General features: G+C 42.5%; 1 protein-coding gene across 6 annotated transcripts in view; it reads right to left on the bottom strand.

Annotated features, from left to right (window-relative positions):
* tanc2b (tetratricopeptide repeat, ankyrin repeat and coiled-coil containing 2b) overlaps window positions 1-14,883 on the bottom strand; it is a 175,401-nt gene that overhangs the window by 26,448 nt on the left and 134,070 nt on the right. For 4 of the 6 annotated variants that reach the window (XM_074663942.1, XM_074663943.1, XM_074663939.1 and 1 more), the window contains 2 exons: window positions 9,458-9,589; window positions 166-204 (listed from right to left, as the gene is read on the bottom strand). In XM_074663942.1, coding sequence (XP_074520043.1) covers window positions 166-204; window positions 9,458-9,589 — 171 coding nt within the window. The remainder of the gene's footprint in view (window positions 1-165; window positions 205-9,457; window positions 9,590-14,883) is intronic. The other 2 variants (XM_074663941.1, XM_074663940.1) reach the window with 1 other exon arrangement.

A 14,883-nucleotide genomic window follows, 5' to 3' on the forward strand; every position in this document is an offset into this window, starting at 1 on the left:
TTTGAATATTATACCAACATCTGGTAATTACGCCTGATTTAAACTGTGAGTGGTACGTGAAAAATCCAGCTTGTGTGTGTGTGAGTGTGTGTGTTGCTCGACTAGCACATACAGCAAGTAGCCAGCGAGCACAGAGAGCAACACATGAAAGTTGAAGAAACTTACGTGACTGGGATTGCCAGGCATGGGTGTTATTAGCAGAAGCTGAGACGAACAGCAAGCGAAAGACAAAGAGAGACAGAGACAGAGAAGTGAGGGAGGGGAGGAAGAAAGAAAAGCAGTGAGGGCAGGAAACGAAAACTGGCAGCTGAGTGTCAGCGCACGGGGCAAAAGGTGCGGCTCAATGAATTAAAAAAAAAGCAGCAGCAGCATCAGCACATCATGATGTCAGAGTACGGGGAACCACCAGACCGGGGTCGATTACTAATTGAAATCCTTTGAATTACATCGAGCGTATTCCTCCACATGTCTGGAGGGGAGGTTGGGGAAGGTTCGCACTTTTGGGAGAATCTAATTGGTTCCATTGCGCTGGCCAAGATCAATCAATCCCAATGAAAAATAATTGAATCAAGTTCTAGTAATTCGACCCCCGGATGGGAGAATCCGACCTCAACTCCACTGAACACCAGCGTGTACTGCTGCCTGCTACAGTTAGCCCAATTTCTGCATGAAATAATTAACCTGAGTGAGAGCAAACCCAAAGTCAGAGTTATTAAAGAGCGCCTCAGGCAACGTGCCATTTTGCTACCCTGGAGTTCCTGTTGGATCTTTCAGGTTAATGTGATCAGATTTTTTGCAGTGGAACGATAGCTAGTGCTGAAAGAAGAAGTGTGAGTCAGAGCTGGAGAAAAAATGCATCATACATTACAGACTCATCAGAGAGAAGATGGTGAGAGCATGCAGGATTTTTCTCTGTGTGTCTGCAGAAATCTGTGAGCAGGTACGGTGCAGGAAGCAGGGCGGAGGCGAGAGCTGCATTAGAGCCGTAGATCTTCTGTAAATGACTCCTGTGTGCTGGATTAGCTGTTTGGCTACATCACATAATGAGCTGATATCGCTCCTAATGTATTCTTTTACGCCAAAGTGCTGCTGCAAGCAGTACTTTTCTTCAAACGAAGATCATGCTGAGAATATTCATCCTTATGCAATCAGCAGAAAGTACAAACAGAGATACCTGGAAGTGGGTGAAACGCTGAATGCAGGAGCTGTGCTGCATTTCTCTGCGCAGTGAGTGTAATAATTTTTCCCTTGGTGGGATTATTTTACAGCGAGCTCAACAAACACACACTCAGAGAGACAAAGAGACACAGAGTGACTCGTCTGCGCTGTCTGAAATTCTTACACTGATGTAATATTCCTCCAGCTGGGTGTCACACGGTGAAAGAAAGGCCCTGATGCAACTTGTGATGCAAAAGCTACCCAGTGCAGCCGTTAACAATACAACCAGCACCCAAAGTGAGAGGCTGTACACACACAGCTTCTCTGTTTTAAGTGGTGCTAATCCAATTATCTGAGGGGGGGGTGACTCTGTGCCAATGTCTGTAAAGCGCCTTCCGTCCTGGTGGAATTACTAAACACACCCTCGCAGCATCGGGCGCCATCCTCCAAATGGCAGGAACGATTACACCGCTTTATGCGCGTGAAGTCGTGCAGCCACTACTGCTCCACTGTGGCAGGTATTCCAGGAAAAACATGGCAGCCATGTTGTGAACGGGGGCTGAGGGAGTTGTTTCCAGGACAGTGAAAGCGAGCATGTGTGTGAGTGTGTGTGTGTGTGTGGATGGATGGATAGCAGTTGCTCATAATCCGGCCCATAACGCTCCCCCTCAGGCAACGTTGAGCAAGGTATCACTCCCCCCCTTCCTCCTCCTCCTCCTCCTCTACCTCCAAACCTCTACAGCCAGACGGAGCGAGAGTCTCAGACGTTTTAATTATTCACCAGGTGAGGATGACTCACAGCATCGAGAAGGAGGAGGAAGAGGAGGAGAGGCAGAGGATGGGAGGTGGAGGAGAGCTTGGTGGAGTTGGCACAGAGTTGGAGGGAGGGTGAGGACGATCGGTGGGAATCTGGGGAGTGTAGTGTTGGGTTATCTCAGGTTAGCGGAGATTTTTTTTTTTTACATCCAATGTGTGAGTTTATCTGAGGTTTCCTCTCCTCCTGTCTGCTCCCTCAGACGTCCCTGTAATTTCTATCAACAGTGTATGCAGAGCTGCAGCTATCACAGTCAACACAGTCTTAGATAATCTGTGTTTTTACAAAAAAACAAATCTTACGTAATTTGCACAGCAAGCTTAGAGCAACACAATCAACCTCGATGTGCATATTTTAGATGTAAATCTTAAGAAAATATGTTATAATCTGCCTTTCTGGCTGCAAATCCATCTCAAACATACTATTTTTCTTGCTGGCACACTTTTTCCCGACTTACTTTATGCCAAGTGGCAGAAAAAAATATGTCAATATGTTATATAAGATGAAAACAGCCCAGAAGATCCCAAATACAGACCTACATATCGCATCCTTAAATCTACGTCTTTATGTGGGAATTATCGATCAGGGTGAGATAACAGGACAGAGACTCAGGCAGAAAGTGTCAAACAATGTAGAACAAGAGGAGATAAGGCTGAGATAATCATCTGAAACCGTCATTGTTGGTTGTTTTCCTGCAAACATGTTTGTGCAGCGTCATCAGATCTGGACGCGGATGCAGCTGACGCAGCGGTACGAGCATCCTTTAGTCGCTGTTTGCTGTAAATAAATGACTAAACTGTGGTTCAGTTTTGGGTTAAACCGAAGATGTTTCTTTCTAAGGGTAGTCATGGGGATGTGGTATGAATTTTTTAAAGCTCCTGTGAGGAAATTTCAGCCGGTTATGAAACAGGCAGGAATTAACACCAGGGCCTCTAAGGGAGCTGCAAAAGCCAACCAGAACATGAGCGAGGGAGACGGATTCTTTCTATTTAGGTTTTTATAATGAATGCTGCTAAAGCTGGGGGCAGACTGCAGGGACAGACCTTATTTTAAGTATAATAGGAAACACATTTCCCCACAGAAGCTTTGATTAAATGAAACTGTACAGTGGTGGCCAAATTTATCAGAACACCTGACAAATCTGACCTTGTTTTTGCCTCCGAGCCCTGATCATGAAACATGTAGAGCTATAAGCTCAACAAGTATCAGACGGAGTGAGTCTTCCTGTTTTTATCTACTTTAACTTTAGTATTTGGATTGTCCACCTTTTGCAGAAGTTACAGCAGCATGACAGCAACTTGACCAAATCTGCTGGATAGGTCTGAGGTCTGGACTTAAGGGGTCTTTCAATGTTCCTTTTTATATGGACAGTGACCAGAATCTCCTTACGATGGCTCTATTCTATGTAGACATGCACCAATTGATTGGTCGGCTGATCGATTGGTGCTGATTTCCTTAATTTTGGGGGTCAGCCCAAAGGTCAGGACACTTAATTGGTTGTTTGAGTTAAGACATAAAGATTTTATTGTTTCACAGGTATTTTTCAATTAATTTCAATTAAATAAGATTGGAACATTGAAGGTAAATGCTGTCAGTTATAAAACATAAAAAATGAAAATGGGTATTGGCCTAAAACGGTATCAGTGGGTCAGGCTTTAAAGATTGGTAATCGGCCAGAAAATTGTGATCAGTGCACCCATAATTCTATAATTTATAGACCACAATGACATAATGATGACTGTACATATCTGATTTGTTTTATGGGTATTTTAATAACACAAACTTCTTAAAAAATGCCCAGTGTGCTATTTATTTCGGCCACCACTGTAAACGGAAATATATTTTCTTGATGCCAAACAAGCCAATGTTCAAACACTTCTAAGCCTGTATGAGCGTTCAGCAATTAGCGATGAAAAAGACTGTTTATACTAATGGTGAAAAATAAAAACAAAAATCAGTTAGAAGTTTGCATGAACTAGGTTAACACCCCAACAGACCATTAAATTCAATGGCTGTAGACCCTATTACAGGAACTTAAGGCAGGATTATCTACAGCACCTGTTAGGCTGTTTCAAAGATGCCGGACTTTGTGTCCGAGTGGACATTTAGGGATTAAATTAATCGTTTGGAAAAGTATGACAATGTCAAGATTTACAGCAAATACAACATTTTTTCATGTTTTTTGCTGTTTACGCAAAGTACACATGCTTGATTTGAATCTGTTGATCATACCTCCCTTTCATGGTGCAATTAGTTAATTGGCCAAGTTTTGGCCATCCTGCATTTAGCTAACGCTACGGCTAAACCGGCTGTTCCTTAACGGTCCGTTCTGACTGGATGTGCATCCCTGGACTCTTTCTTCCTGTTATTGTGACCCTCTTTGAGTTGAACAGCTCCTTCTAAAAATTTACTTCAAATCTTGTAGAAAACTCACTAATTTTCACAAAAAGCTGGTTTCATAGAAAAATAGCACAGCTTAGTTGAAAGGAGGTTTGAGCCAATTGTAGCGCCCCCTTTTGTCCTGCACACATGTGTAAGTTATCAAAAAGCTAACAAAAACTCTGATCTTAGTCTTAACTGTCTTTTTAGTACACAGTTTTGGATCTAGTTGCAGAAAATTTCACCAATGTTTCCTCTGAGGAGGATCTGCAGCCTCTCAGTTTACAGCCTGCTGATTGGCTGCCTGAATATTCTTGAAGTGGGGAGGAAGCAGAGTGGTGAGTACGGATGCAGAGGCAGAAAAACACCACAACAAACATGGTGTGGCCCTCCAAGGGGAACCTGTGTCAGCACTCTACAGACATGACCCTGAATGTCTGTGTGCTACGCTAACATTTGAGAAGATACCTATACATACAAGTTCCTGTCGTTACATCACTACAGGAGCTGATTCAAACACTTTGTTGGGGCTAAGTTTTCCCAGAAGGAGGGAACAGAAAAGATGAAGAGGCTTCATGTCCACATTCTTGAGGATGCTGGACAGAAGGATAACTAAAGTTTACAGTTGTTTAGTAAAAATCTGGCAAAAAGGGACCTTAAAACAGACCATATAAATCTTTAGAAATATCCTTTAAACAGGCTCTAGAGAGCACTCTGTCTGTGACACTTTGACGATAACAAGATGTGAGAAAGTTTAACCCTTCTCTAGCTTAAGTTGGCTCGAGACAATGTATATTACTTCATTTATTCACATATTTTAAGTGGTAAATATTCAACGTTTACATACAGGAGTGAATGTGGGAGTGATAAACCCTCTGAGGAAATTTAAATCAACCCAAAGCTTTACCCATCAGCTGTTTCTGTGCGTGTCAGCAAACTCAGAAAGACAGTAAAGGAATAAAGGAGGAGAAGGGGATAGAGGAGGGTAAAAGAAAAGATAAACGAGGGAGAAACAGAGAGTGCAGAGTACAGTTATGTGAGTGAGTTTGCAGTGAATAGATAAGGTGGGTGGTAAATCTTAGAGGTAGGCAGGCAGGAGCACAAGAAGGTCTATTACAGTCTGACTCACTCTCCTCAAAACAGCAGCACAGCTCAGGCCCCCGATGGCCGCCATCAAAAGAAGCTTCAACAAAACCAAGCGCAGAGAAAGAGAGCTGCATCTGTCAGCCGGTTACCACCTGACCGACACACAAGCTGCAGACTTCTTCTCCTCCAGCTCATCTGTGAGTCTGTGCGCAACTTCTGCCACAAAAACAAAATTATCTGATGCAAACAAGTAGTTAAAGAAATCTAATCCTCAACCTCAACCTTGTGCAGGGCCGGTACCTTAAGTCTCAGGAGCTGTGGTGAGTCTGCCCTCCAATCACCCTCTGGGAAAACCTCCTGTCTTCCTGAGTCTCCTCCTCTGCCTCTCCCTGAGAAACTGCGGGAGCAGAGCACTCAGGGAGGCGCTGACACTGATCCGAGGAGGCAGAACGCATGCTAGGACGCAGTCGGTCGGCATGTAAACACACTTGGCTGCCCTTAGAGGGGGAAGGTTGAAACAAGTGACTGTGGCAGTAACAGTGAAGCTTTGAGAGGAACTAGCTCCTCTTTTCTTCCTCTCGTGTCCATCTCCATTTCTCCCTGTTACCTTCCTCTTCCTTCGCAGCGTTTGATGGCGGGGGAATCACATCACGGTCCAGCCGAGCGCACTCACAGCTAAGTGGGGTCTTAACAGGTGTTTAAAACACACAGGGACGCATATTTGTGTTCGCTTGGATGAAGTTGCGCCGCTTTACGGAGCTCATTACGGACTAAGTGACAGAGGAAGGGCGAAGGGACACATAATGTTGTGACATAAGGCCGTTTGGCCGTTTGGCGAGGAGGCTGAGGAGATTTGCTAAATCACGGAGGCGCCTGATGTGTGCAGTGGAGCACAAGCCGACTGAATGTTAAGCACTGAGACAAATTTTAGCATAGCGGTGACACAACCTGACAAAATGCTCTTGTGCACGGCCTCTGTGTCTCTGTCACACACACACACACACACACACACACAACAGCTGACATCCTCCAGCGTCCTCAGCCCGGCAGCGTCGCTGATCTGATACGTGAGCATAGCTACACAAACAGACATCTGCATCTGAAACACATTGCAGACAGCAAACCAAGCGTCACTCTCTTTCTTCTGATTTTTAAAAATAACTGGCTCGTCATGCAGCCTCGCCTCGCCGCGCCATGTTCGGCTGCCGTGAGACGTTTGTGGATGAAAAACAGAACAGTGCCCCATTGTTTGCTTCTGCACTGTGTCTGATGGGAAGCAACTGAATAATCGCAGCCTGACCTGAGACAAAAGAGCTATTTTAAAGTTTAAAGTGAAAGTAAATCTTCGCTGAATGCTTTGAGTTTTGTTCCTCACAGTTTTTCATCTGTTCATGACAAAGTTATACGTTTCTTTACAGTGCAGCATCTGGAGAACAACTTAATGTTTGCGTGATTTTCTGCAGATGCTGAATCTCATTAAAGCAATTTTGATGATTTTTTTGTTATCTACTTTGGGATACTTAAAGGTGACCATGACATTTCAATATCCGCCGTTGACGTCCAGCTGTGGACTTCCTGTGTGTTACCCTTGATCCCATTTGTCTTCTTTCATTTCCTGTTTATGATCTAACTCTGAAACTAACTCTTCAATCTCGATCAATTATAATATGGATGGGTTTTTTTTTAATCATAATTTTGACTTTTCTTTGAGAATTTCGAAAAGAGATTTTGTGAGTCAGGTTGGAAACATTTTTTTTCTGTTGGAACAATAAGATCATAGATTGACTGAGTTTTTCTTGGGAGGATTTCCTAGAGGGTAAAAGGGACGTTGATATCCGAAATGCTCATTTCCTTTGACTCCCAGTCCAAAAAGTGGCTTGAACCCTTTATGCACTACAATACCAAGTTTGTCAGAGCATATCTTTACATTTATACATACTGTACAAGGGTCAACATCCATGTAACCTCTTAAGACCCAAGCTTTGTCTGGTGTGCAATTTTTAATTCACCTTACTATCTAAAAAGTATAACCAAACTTGGTCTTTGTACAGGAATTTGGATTATTTTTTTATATAAGTTTTCTATTAGTTGTTTGTTATTAGTGTTATTGTACTTAAATACGCTTTTTTTTTCACTAAAATGGGTGTAATGTTGTGATTTCACCAGAAGATGATGTGGGCAGTGTCCCTGCAGTGCAAAAAAATGAAATCTTATCAAGTGTTTTTGTCTTGTTTTCAGTAGAAAATGTCTTTTTAGACTTAATATGAGCTGACCAGTCCAGAAAAATGTCTGGTTTTAAGTTATTTAAAGACAAAAATGAGGTCTGAATCGCTCGTAACAAATTAAAAAAAAAAAAATCTGCCAGTGGAATAAGAGAAAAGTTTCTCGTATTAAGACATTTTTCTAGTTTTAAGCAAATTTTCAAGGAAATTTTTCTTGTTCCATTGGCAGAATCTTTTTACTTGTTACAAGCCATTCAGACCTTATTTTTGTCTTTAAATAACTTGAAACAAGACAATTTTTACTTAAAATAAGATAAAAACACTTGTTAATATTTCATGTTTTCGCAGTGTGAATGGGGCTAATAGGTCAAAGTTTAAAAAAAAAGAAGGATCATGGGTCTGAGAGGAAGAAATGTAATGTCCACATATGTGGACACGGGGTCTTAAGAGGTTAAGAAAAATGAGACTATGCTTGAGCTAAAAGTTGCTGTTTATCAAGAATCCGCTTGAGGCTGGCTGCAGAAAGACAGGAAACTACGTACACACACCCAGCCAATAAACAGACTTTAGCCCCATTTCCACCACGCAGTCTGGTTCAGATCAGTACGGTTTGGTACGGGTTGGCTTGGTTAAGCTTGGTCCTGTTGGCTTTGGAAACGCAAACAGGACAGAAATGCCAACAGCCGCATCAGTAACATAATAGCGTGACTCCGTAGCAGTGCAACACAGTTTACCCCGCTAATAAATCCAACAAAGAAGAAAGACGTGACAGTAACCATAGAGCAACGATGGAAGACATGCTGCATTTCGTCCTCTTTGTGATTGGCATGTGGCTCTCTGATACAAAGTGCAATCAAGCTTTGTTTCAGAGAAGTCTGTGTGCCGCCAGAAGAAATGCAGCCACTCCCACACCGTAAGCGACGATTCTTTCGACCAGTCAACGGACTGCAGTGTTATAGCTCCAACTTCAGGAATGGATCGGTTTAGTCTGGCACCCCTACAGAAGGGTGTCAATGTTGGGACAGCTCGTCTCGGTTATTTGGGGATCTGTCCAGGTATTAGTCAGTAGAAACGCCATAAAACGCGTGCTGTGCCATCATATCCAACATGGCCCCCAGCAATGATCGGTGTCTTTACTCCACATCAGGAGCAGACGGTTGACATAGCAGAGATTATGTCCACATATTATACAATTTATGATGCTGTACTGTCATTTTTTGCTTTAAACTTTTCATTTGCAGCAGTACAACCCTTTATCTCTGATAAAATAAGCAGACTCATGTCCAGACTAACTAAACAAATTGCTAAAAATTTCAATACACCAGAAAAATTACACTGATTTTTCTAAATACAGAAATGTCATGGCTGTATCCTTTAAGAAATGTTTTCAATGTTGAAAGTGATCAGCTGTGTTTGTTGTTGTAATTGTTTACTCTTTATGCTGGATTTCACACATTAGTGGAAGCAAACAGCGCTCTGGGACATGTTGATAACACAATATGAAAGAGTAACTCCAAAGATTTTATACCTAAGAAGAATGATTGATTTTTCATATTTGGTTTCAAATCTACTGCCTGAGACTCTTTCATAAAGAGTTTAAATCTCTTCTCAGCAGGTACCAGGTGTATTTGTGCATCAGATTGTGAATTAACCAGCAGAAAGTCAGCGACACAGACACAAAGAGTAAAACCTTTCAAAGCCGGCAGCTCTGCTTGCACCTCACAGCTCTCGGCGGTCACAGGGGGGTTAGTGTTTGTGTGTCGGCGTGTGCTCTCTTTAGCTCCGCCTCATCGCTCACCTCTCAGGTCCTGCCCGGAGCGACCCGGCCCGCAGGTGGTGCTCTGTCTGGGCATGCGCAGCGAGGTGCGTAATGGAGTGTGTCTCTGCTCATCCAGGTATGCCAGGTCCTCCAGGTGGGCTGAGCTGGTCGCTGTGTGTGTGTGTGTGTGTGTGTGTGATGGAGAGAGAAGAGAAGAGATAGCTTAGTCAGCATGTATACCAGCACTGGGAGCATATACAGTAAATAAAGCCATTACAAACACAAGAAGGTGGTTCTGGTTCATGCCAGCGTCCTCGGGCAGTTGTCAGCCTCCTGCTCTCGTATTCGTTAACTATGGTGGGAAAAAACGAGCCATCCCTACATGGTTCTGTCCTAAAATCTCCCTCCTCTCAGTGTCTGTCACGCGGCACGGAGGCAGATGCCATCCGGCCCCTCTCAGGATTAATTAGCTCCGCAGACAAATGTCTTATTCATGGAGTGAGCGCCGTCTGACGCTGGCTGACGATTGTTCACACCACGCTGTGTCTGCGGGGCCGACACTCAGAACCAGTGAATGCTAAATGAGATCAGACGTCGCCAGCGTGAGTAAGCAGCCGACCTGAGCTGTCATCACACCTGATTCGTCAGAGGTGAGGGCAGGAAGAAGAGCTCGGGGTGATTTAGTTTGTGCCATTAAATCGAGCTAAAACTTGGTCAAATAAAATCTCCTCATGCAGAATACAGGAGTTAAAGGATGAAGCTGGAGGGCAGAATATTAGAGAAATAAATAAACCACAAACTTTCAGCGCCAGACAGCTGTGTGATAACTTTCTAAGAAGCTTTAACTTTTAAAGCCTGGGCATTCCTTCATTTTTATTCCAAGAAAGTCAAGATTTTAACAACCGGGGTTTGACTTTTTATGGAGTTTATAGCAGTTATGAAAACACTGAGGAGTTTTCTGAGGCCTGGGAAAATCCTGACAACATTTTAGAGGATACTCAAGTCAGAGAGGCTGCTAACAGATAATGTTCAAACTGCAATCAGGACTTAATGAGGGGTTTTATGATAACAGTGATTTAAAGAATAGATTTCTTGGACAATACCTGAAATATTTAAGCCTCCTGAGATCCAGAGTTAAATTCATAGACTTAGGAAAAGGTGTGACCGCCTCCTCTCAGAGAAATCCTCAGTGTCTCTCCAAAAGCAAGGCACAGTAATCCCTTGGAGTTGCAGGCCTCGTTTTCACTGGTGTAAAAAGCACCAGCACCTCAACCTTGATCCTCTCCTTTCATTGGTTCAAAGGGAGCGGTTTCTGTGCTACTGGAGTAAAGCTTAGTGGAGCAGAGAGCATGCATGTGTGTGTGTGTGTGTGTGTGTGTGTGTGTTGCTGCCTGAGTCACCCCAGCCCTGGACCCAAAAATGAGCCACATGGGTTTCCCAACATGGAGGGAAAATGGCAGCTGAGAATGCCGGAGGCTCGGCCCTGATGGGTAAGGGGGAGCTGGTCATCAAACCGGGCTAAAAGTGGAGACAGAGGAGGCATTAATCTGCAGCTAGCTCAAAGAAGAATGACTCAGGGCTTCAGGGCTGAACAGGCTCCTTTTTTCTCTCTTTTAACCGTGTTTGAATGTGAGGACTCAAATCTGTGTGCTCATCATCTCTATCTGCAATGCAGCAGGCTGCTGGGGATCACATTCTCAGCTCCTGAGCCAAAGCGCTGAGGCTGCACGCAGAAATGAAGAGACAAGAAAACCAGTAAGGAAGAAAAAGAAAGTGGGAAGAGATCTAACTGTGCAGCAGAGAGCTCAGCTGCTGCGGGTGGTGACAGCCACATCACACACTTCCTGTTTCAAAGAGTGACTGATGGCATAAACGCATGCGTGCACACACACACACACACACACACCCTCGGAGACCAGCTGGGCCGCCGTCCAGAGCCAGTCGCAGTATCAGCCTGGGAGCCAACTCGTCATCTCAGATATGAGGTGGCTGCCGGCGCTTTAAACGCCTCTCAGTTCTCCTCTCATCTCCCCGAGAGATGACTCAAGGTGATAAATAATGGAGGTCCCAGTATTTAAACAATAATATTTCCGGGAATTACACTGAGTGTATAAGCTGAGGTGGGATCAGGGACAAAGGGAAATCAGGAAAAAATGGAAATCAATGACTTGTCCGCCCCTGAAAGTGAAAAATGTTATCTCGGGTGAGCTGTTATCTTCATTTAGAGAATTTAGAGACTATAGAGTCGGTCTCTGAGTCTTTAATACGCCTTAAGGAGGGTTTGCACAATCCCCTGGCTGTTATATAAGCTGCTGCGTTTAAAGCCTCTAGCAAGGCAATATTAAAGGGTCAGTCCACCAAAATGACAGAGTGTGAATTCTATATGTCAGATAATTTAACCTCAACCTTAAGGGGCGGAGAGGTCGAACAATACGGCTCCTCGAGTCGAAGCTGAAGGTATTTCTGCCTCGAAATTAAGGATTAATATTGTGCCCGTTTCTTAATATCAGTGTTTCTGTTATTCACACACCTGCACTCAAATACCATTGATTGTTATGTTGAGTGGTGTGTTTCGTTTCCTCCATAGGGCGACAGAAAGGTGGAGATGCCACAGGTAACCACATTAGATTGGTCTAAAATGATTTAGGCACATATCTGACACATGTAAATCAAATTAAAGGGGCCGAAAACAGGTGTGTTCAGGAAATCTTTTCATCCAACACCTTTACTATGCAACCGTACCTCACAGTAGATGGTTTTAGGCTCATTAGGGGGTTTAAATATGTGGTTTAAGGCCATGTTTAAGCTTTCACAAGGTCTAACTTACTCTCTACCCAGATAGGCAACCTACTAGTCATTTGGTATCATGATAAATCTAGGAGCTGCAAAATAAGTGCATCTGTTTCATTCCTTAAAGCTCCCTTGTACAAAACATGTAAAATCTTTTGTTTCATAGTTTTATATTTTTTAAATTATTATTTACTATAATTCAAAAACTATCATTCTTGTTACTAAATTATTCCTTAATTTTTATTTCATATATTATGATAATAAAAATAAATAAATAAATAAATAAATAAATAATATAATTATTATTTTTATTATTAATTGGTAATTATTATTCATTGATTTCTATTTTTCGTTTGTTATTTTAATTATCATTTTTATATTAGTATTCTTTTATTTGTTATTATTATTACTTTATATTATAATTATTATTTATTTGTTATTGTTATTATTATTTTATAATGTTTTTATTATTATTATTATTATTATTATTATTGTTATTATTATTATTATTATTAACATTATTTTTAAATGTCCTTTTTAAAAAAACTTCAATTAGCTACTCAGAGTTAATTCAACACTTTAAGAGATTTCAGAAGTTAAAATAAAGAAAAAAAAGAAAAAAAAAAGTTGCCGACTACTGGTGCCATAAATTCACCTTCATTTACCTCTACTTTTTTTTAGATATTTTCCCCAAATATGGGAAGGTTTAACAAGAAATATAAAAAAACAAGGTTTTGCTTGTCCTTCAGTGAATAAAAATCTGGGGTCTTTTTTTTTTTTTTTAATCCCTGATGGACGTTGAAGACTCATTTCTAAATTCAACTCTGCTGCCTCCAGTGAGAAGTATTAGCACCATAAAGGGGGAAAAAAAACAATACTGGCTCTTGGTTACTCCTTTCCTTCATATCCATCTTAAGCTCTACCAACGCATCGCCTTCATTAGGTAATAAACCCCCTCCCCGCTCCATCACCAAACCTCTCCACCCTTCCTCACTCTCTCCCACTTTTCCTCCCCAGTCGCCTCCCTTCTCTCCCTGCACTTCAAAGCGAGTCTCTCCGTCACTCTGGGGGATAGAAACGGTTAATGCCTGGGGCTTTGATGTTCCACTGCTGTGTGAGCCCAGCCAATCCTCAGCCTGTGCTCGCCTTCCCGTCCCTACACCGTCTAATAATTCTTTTCAGTGGAGGAGAGGGGGAGATTACGAAACTCCCTTTCACTCCTCTTCCACATGTATGCATCTCCTGCTCCTCGGCATGGAGCTCCTGCTCCTGCAAACATAAATACCTTCAAACACGCTGTGTTTTTTTTTTTCCACTCGCTCCGTTTCTCCTTACTTTATTTCTTGCATCACCTGCAGCTTAAAGTAGATCTTTAAAGCTGTCTCCAGTCTCCTTTGAAGGTAAGGCGGGGATGAGAATCGAGGGTGAATCTCTAAACCTGGCGGAGTCGCTGCGCTGCCAGACAGCGGTGTCAAACTGCAGAACATGACCAGCATGAAGAGAAGGTCAGAGCTGCAGCAACGAGCTCTGTCAGGCACATTACAGTGTTTTGTGTTTTATAGATGCGTGTCTGAAAGTATGTGCACACACACTTTTTCCAGTGGGAGTGAGAGGAGAGCATAATAGAGCTCTTCGTCTGTAGCAGCCTCTCTCTGATGAGAACAATAACACAATCAGGCCCATTAGGACTCGCTCAGTGTTATGAAACTGACATTTCTCCTGATATATTTACTGCTACTTTCGGGAGGCTTTTGTCTTTCTCAGCCGACAATAAGAAGCACACATCAATGAGACCTCTGTCAGCAGCACAAATGCCATCTTTTCCTATGTGATATCCTTCCAGCCGCAGTCTGTTTTCCTCCCCAGACTGTATTATTCTGCTCTGCAGTTTCAATCCGCACCACAGAGCTGTGAGACTTTAACAAAACACCACTGCGGATTTACAGCTCCCTGAAATTTCAACATACCCCCATGAAATGTTAAAAAAAAAGATTGTTTCCTCCCCAGATTATGAACAAAATGCTGTAAAAATGACGACAAATTGAATCACATGAAACCACAATTGGGTTCCTCCCGAGAGCGGTGCTCATATTTTAGGAAGTTAAGGCTGATTTATCTCAGATTTGTGGGAGAAATGTGGTCTGTGCTAATGTTTGCTCACAGTGTATCTGCTAAGATGAGCTGTTTAAACATCCTCCTTCCCCTTCTTAAATCTCCACAAACACATAAAGGCAGAATATTTATGGGGAGGACAAGATTGTGTTATCAGCAGAGCCTCTGGTTTCTATCCATGGTCCGTTTGTAGACCAATAATTAAAGACTAATCACGTTTTAACAACTTTGGTTATATGGAAAACAGGCCATATGGAGAGCAAGAGAGGCAGAATGCATTGGCAGCAATGCAATCTCTGAAAACAGCCAATTAGCAAACGACAACTTACCCGGCTGTTCGTGCACATAAACACAAATCAGCACATAAATGTGGATTTAAAAGTTAACGTCCATCAGCTTAAACTTCATTATCAAGGGGTTGGAGATCAGCACATTGAGAGGAAGAGTAATGACAGAGGAAGATTCTGGATATACCAGAGGAACAGTCACTGAGGGATTCAAAGGGAGGAAAACAGGCGAGAACAGGAGGCTCAGAAAAAGGGTTTCAACAGTGTTTGTAAACG

Source organism: Halichoeres trimaculatus, unplaced genomic scaffold, assembly GCF_033239565.1.
Source record: "Halichoeres trimaculatus isolate MK-OKI-2021-1 unplaced genomic scaffold, fHalTri1.1 fHalTri1_scaffold_23, whole genome shotgun sequence".
Classification (NCBI taxonomy): Eukaryota; Metazoa; Chordata; class Actinopteri; order Labriformes; family Labridae; genus Halichoeres; species Halichoeres trimaculatus.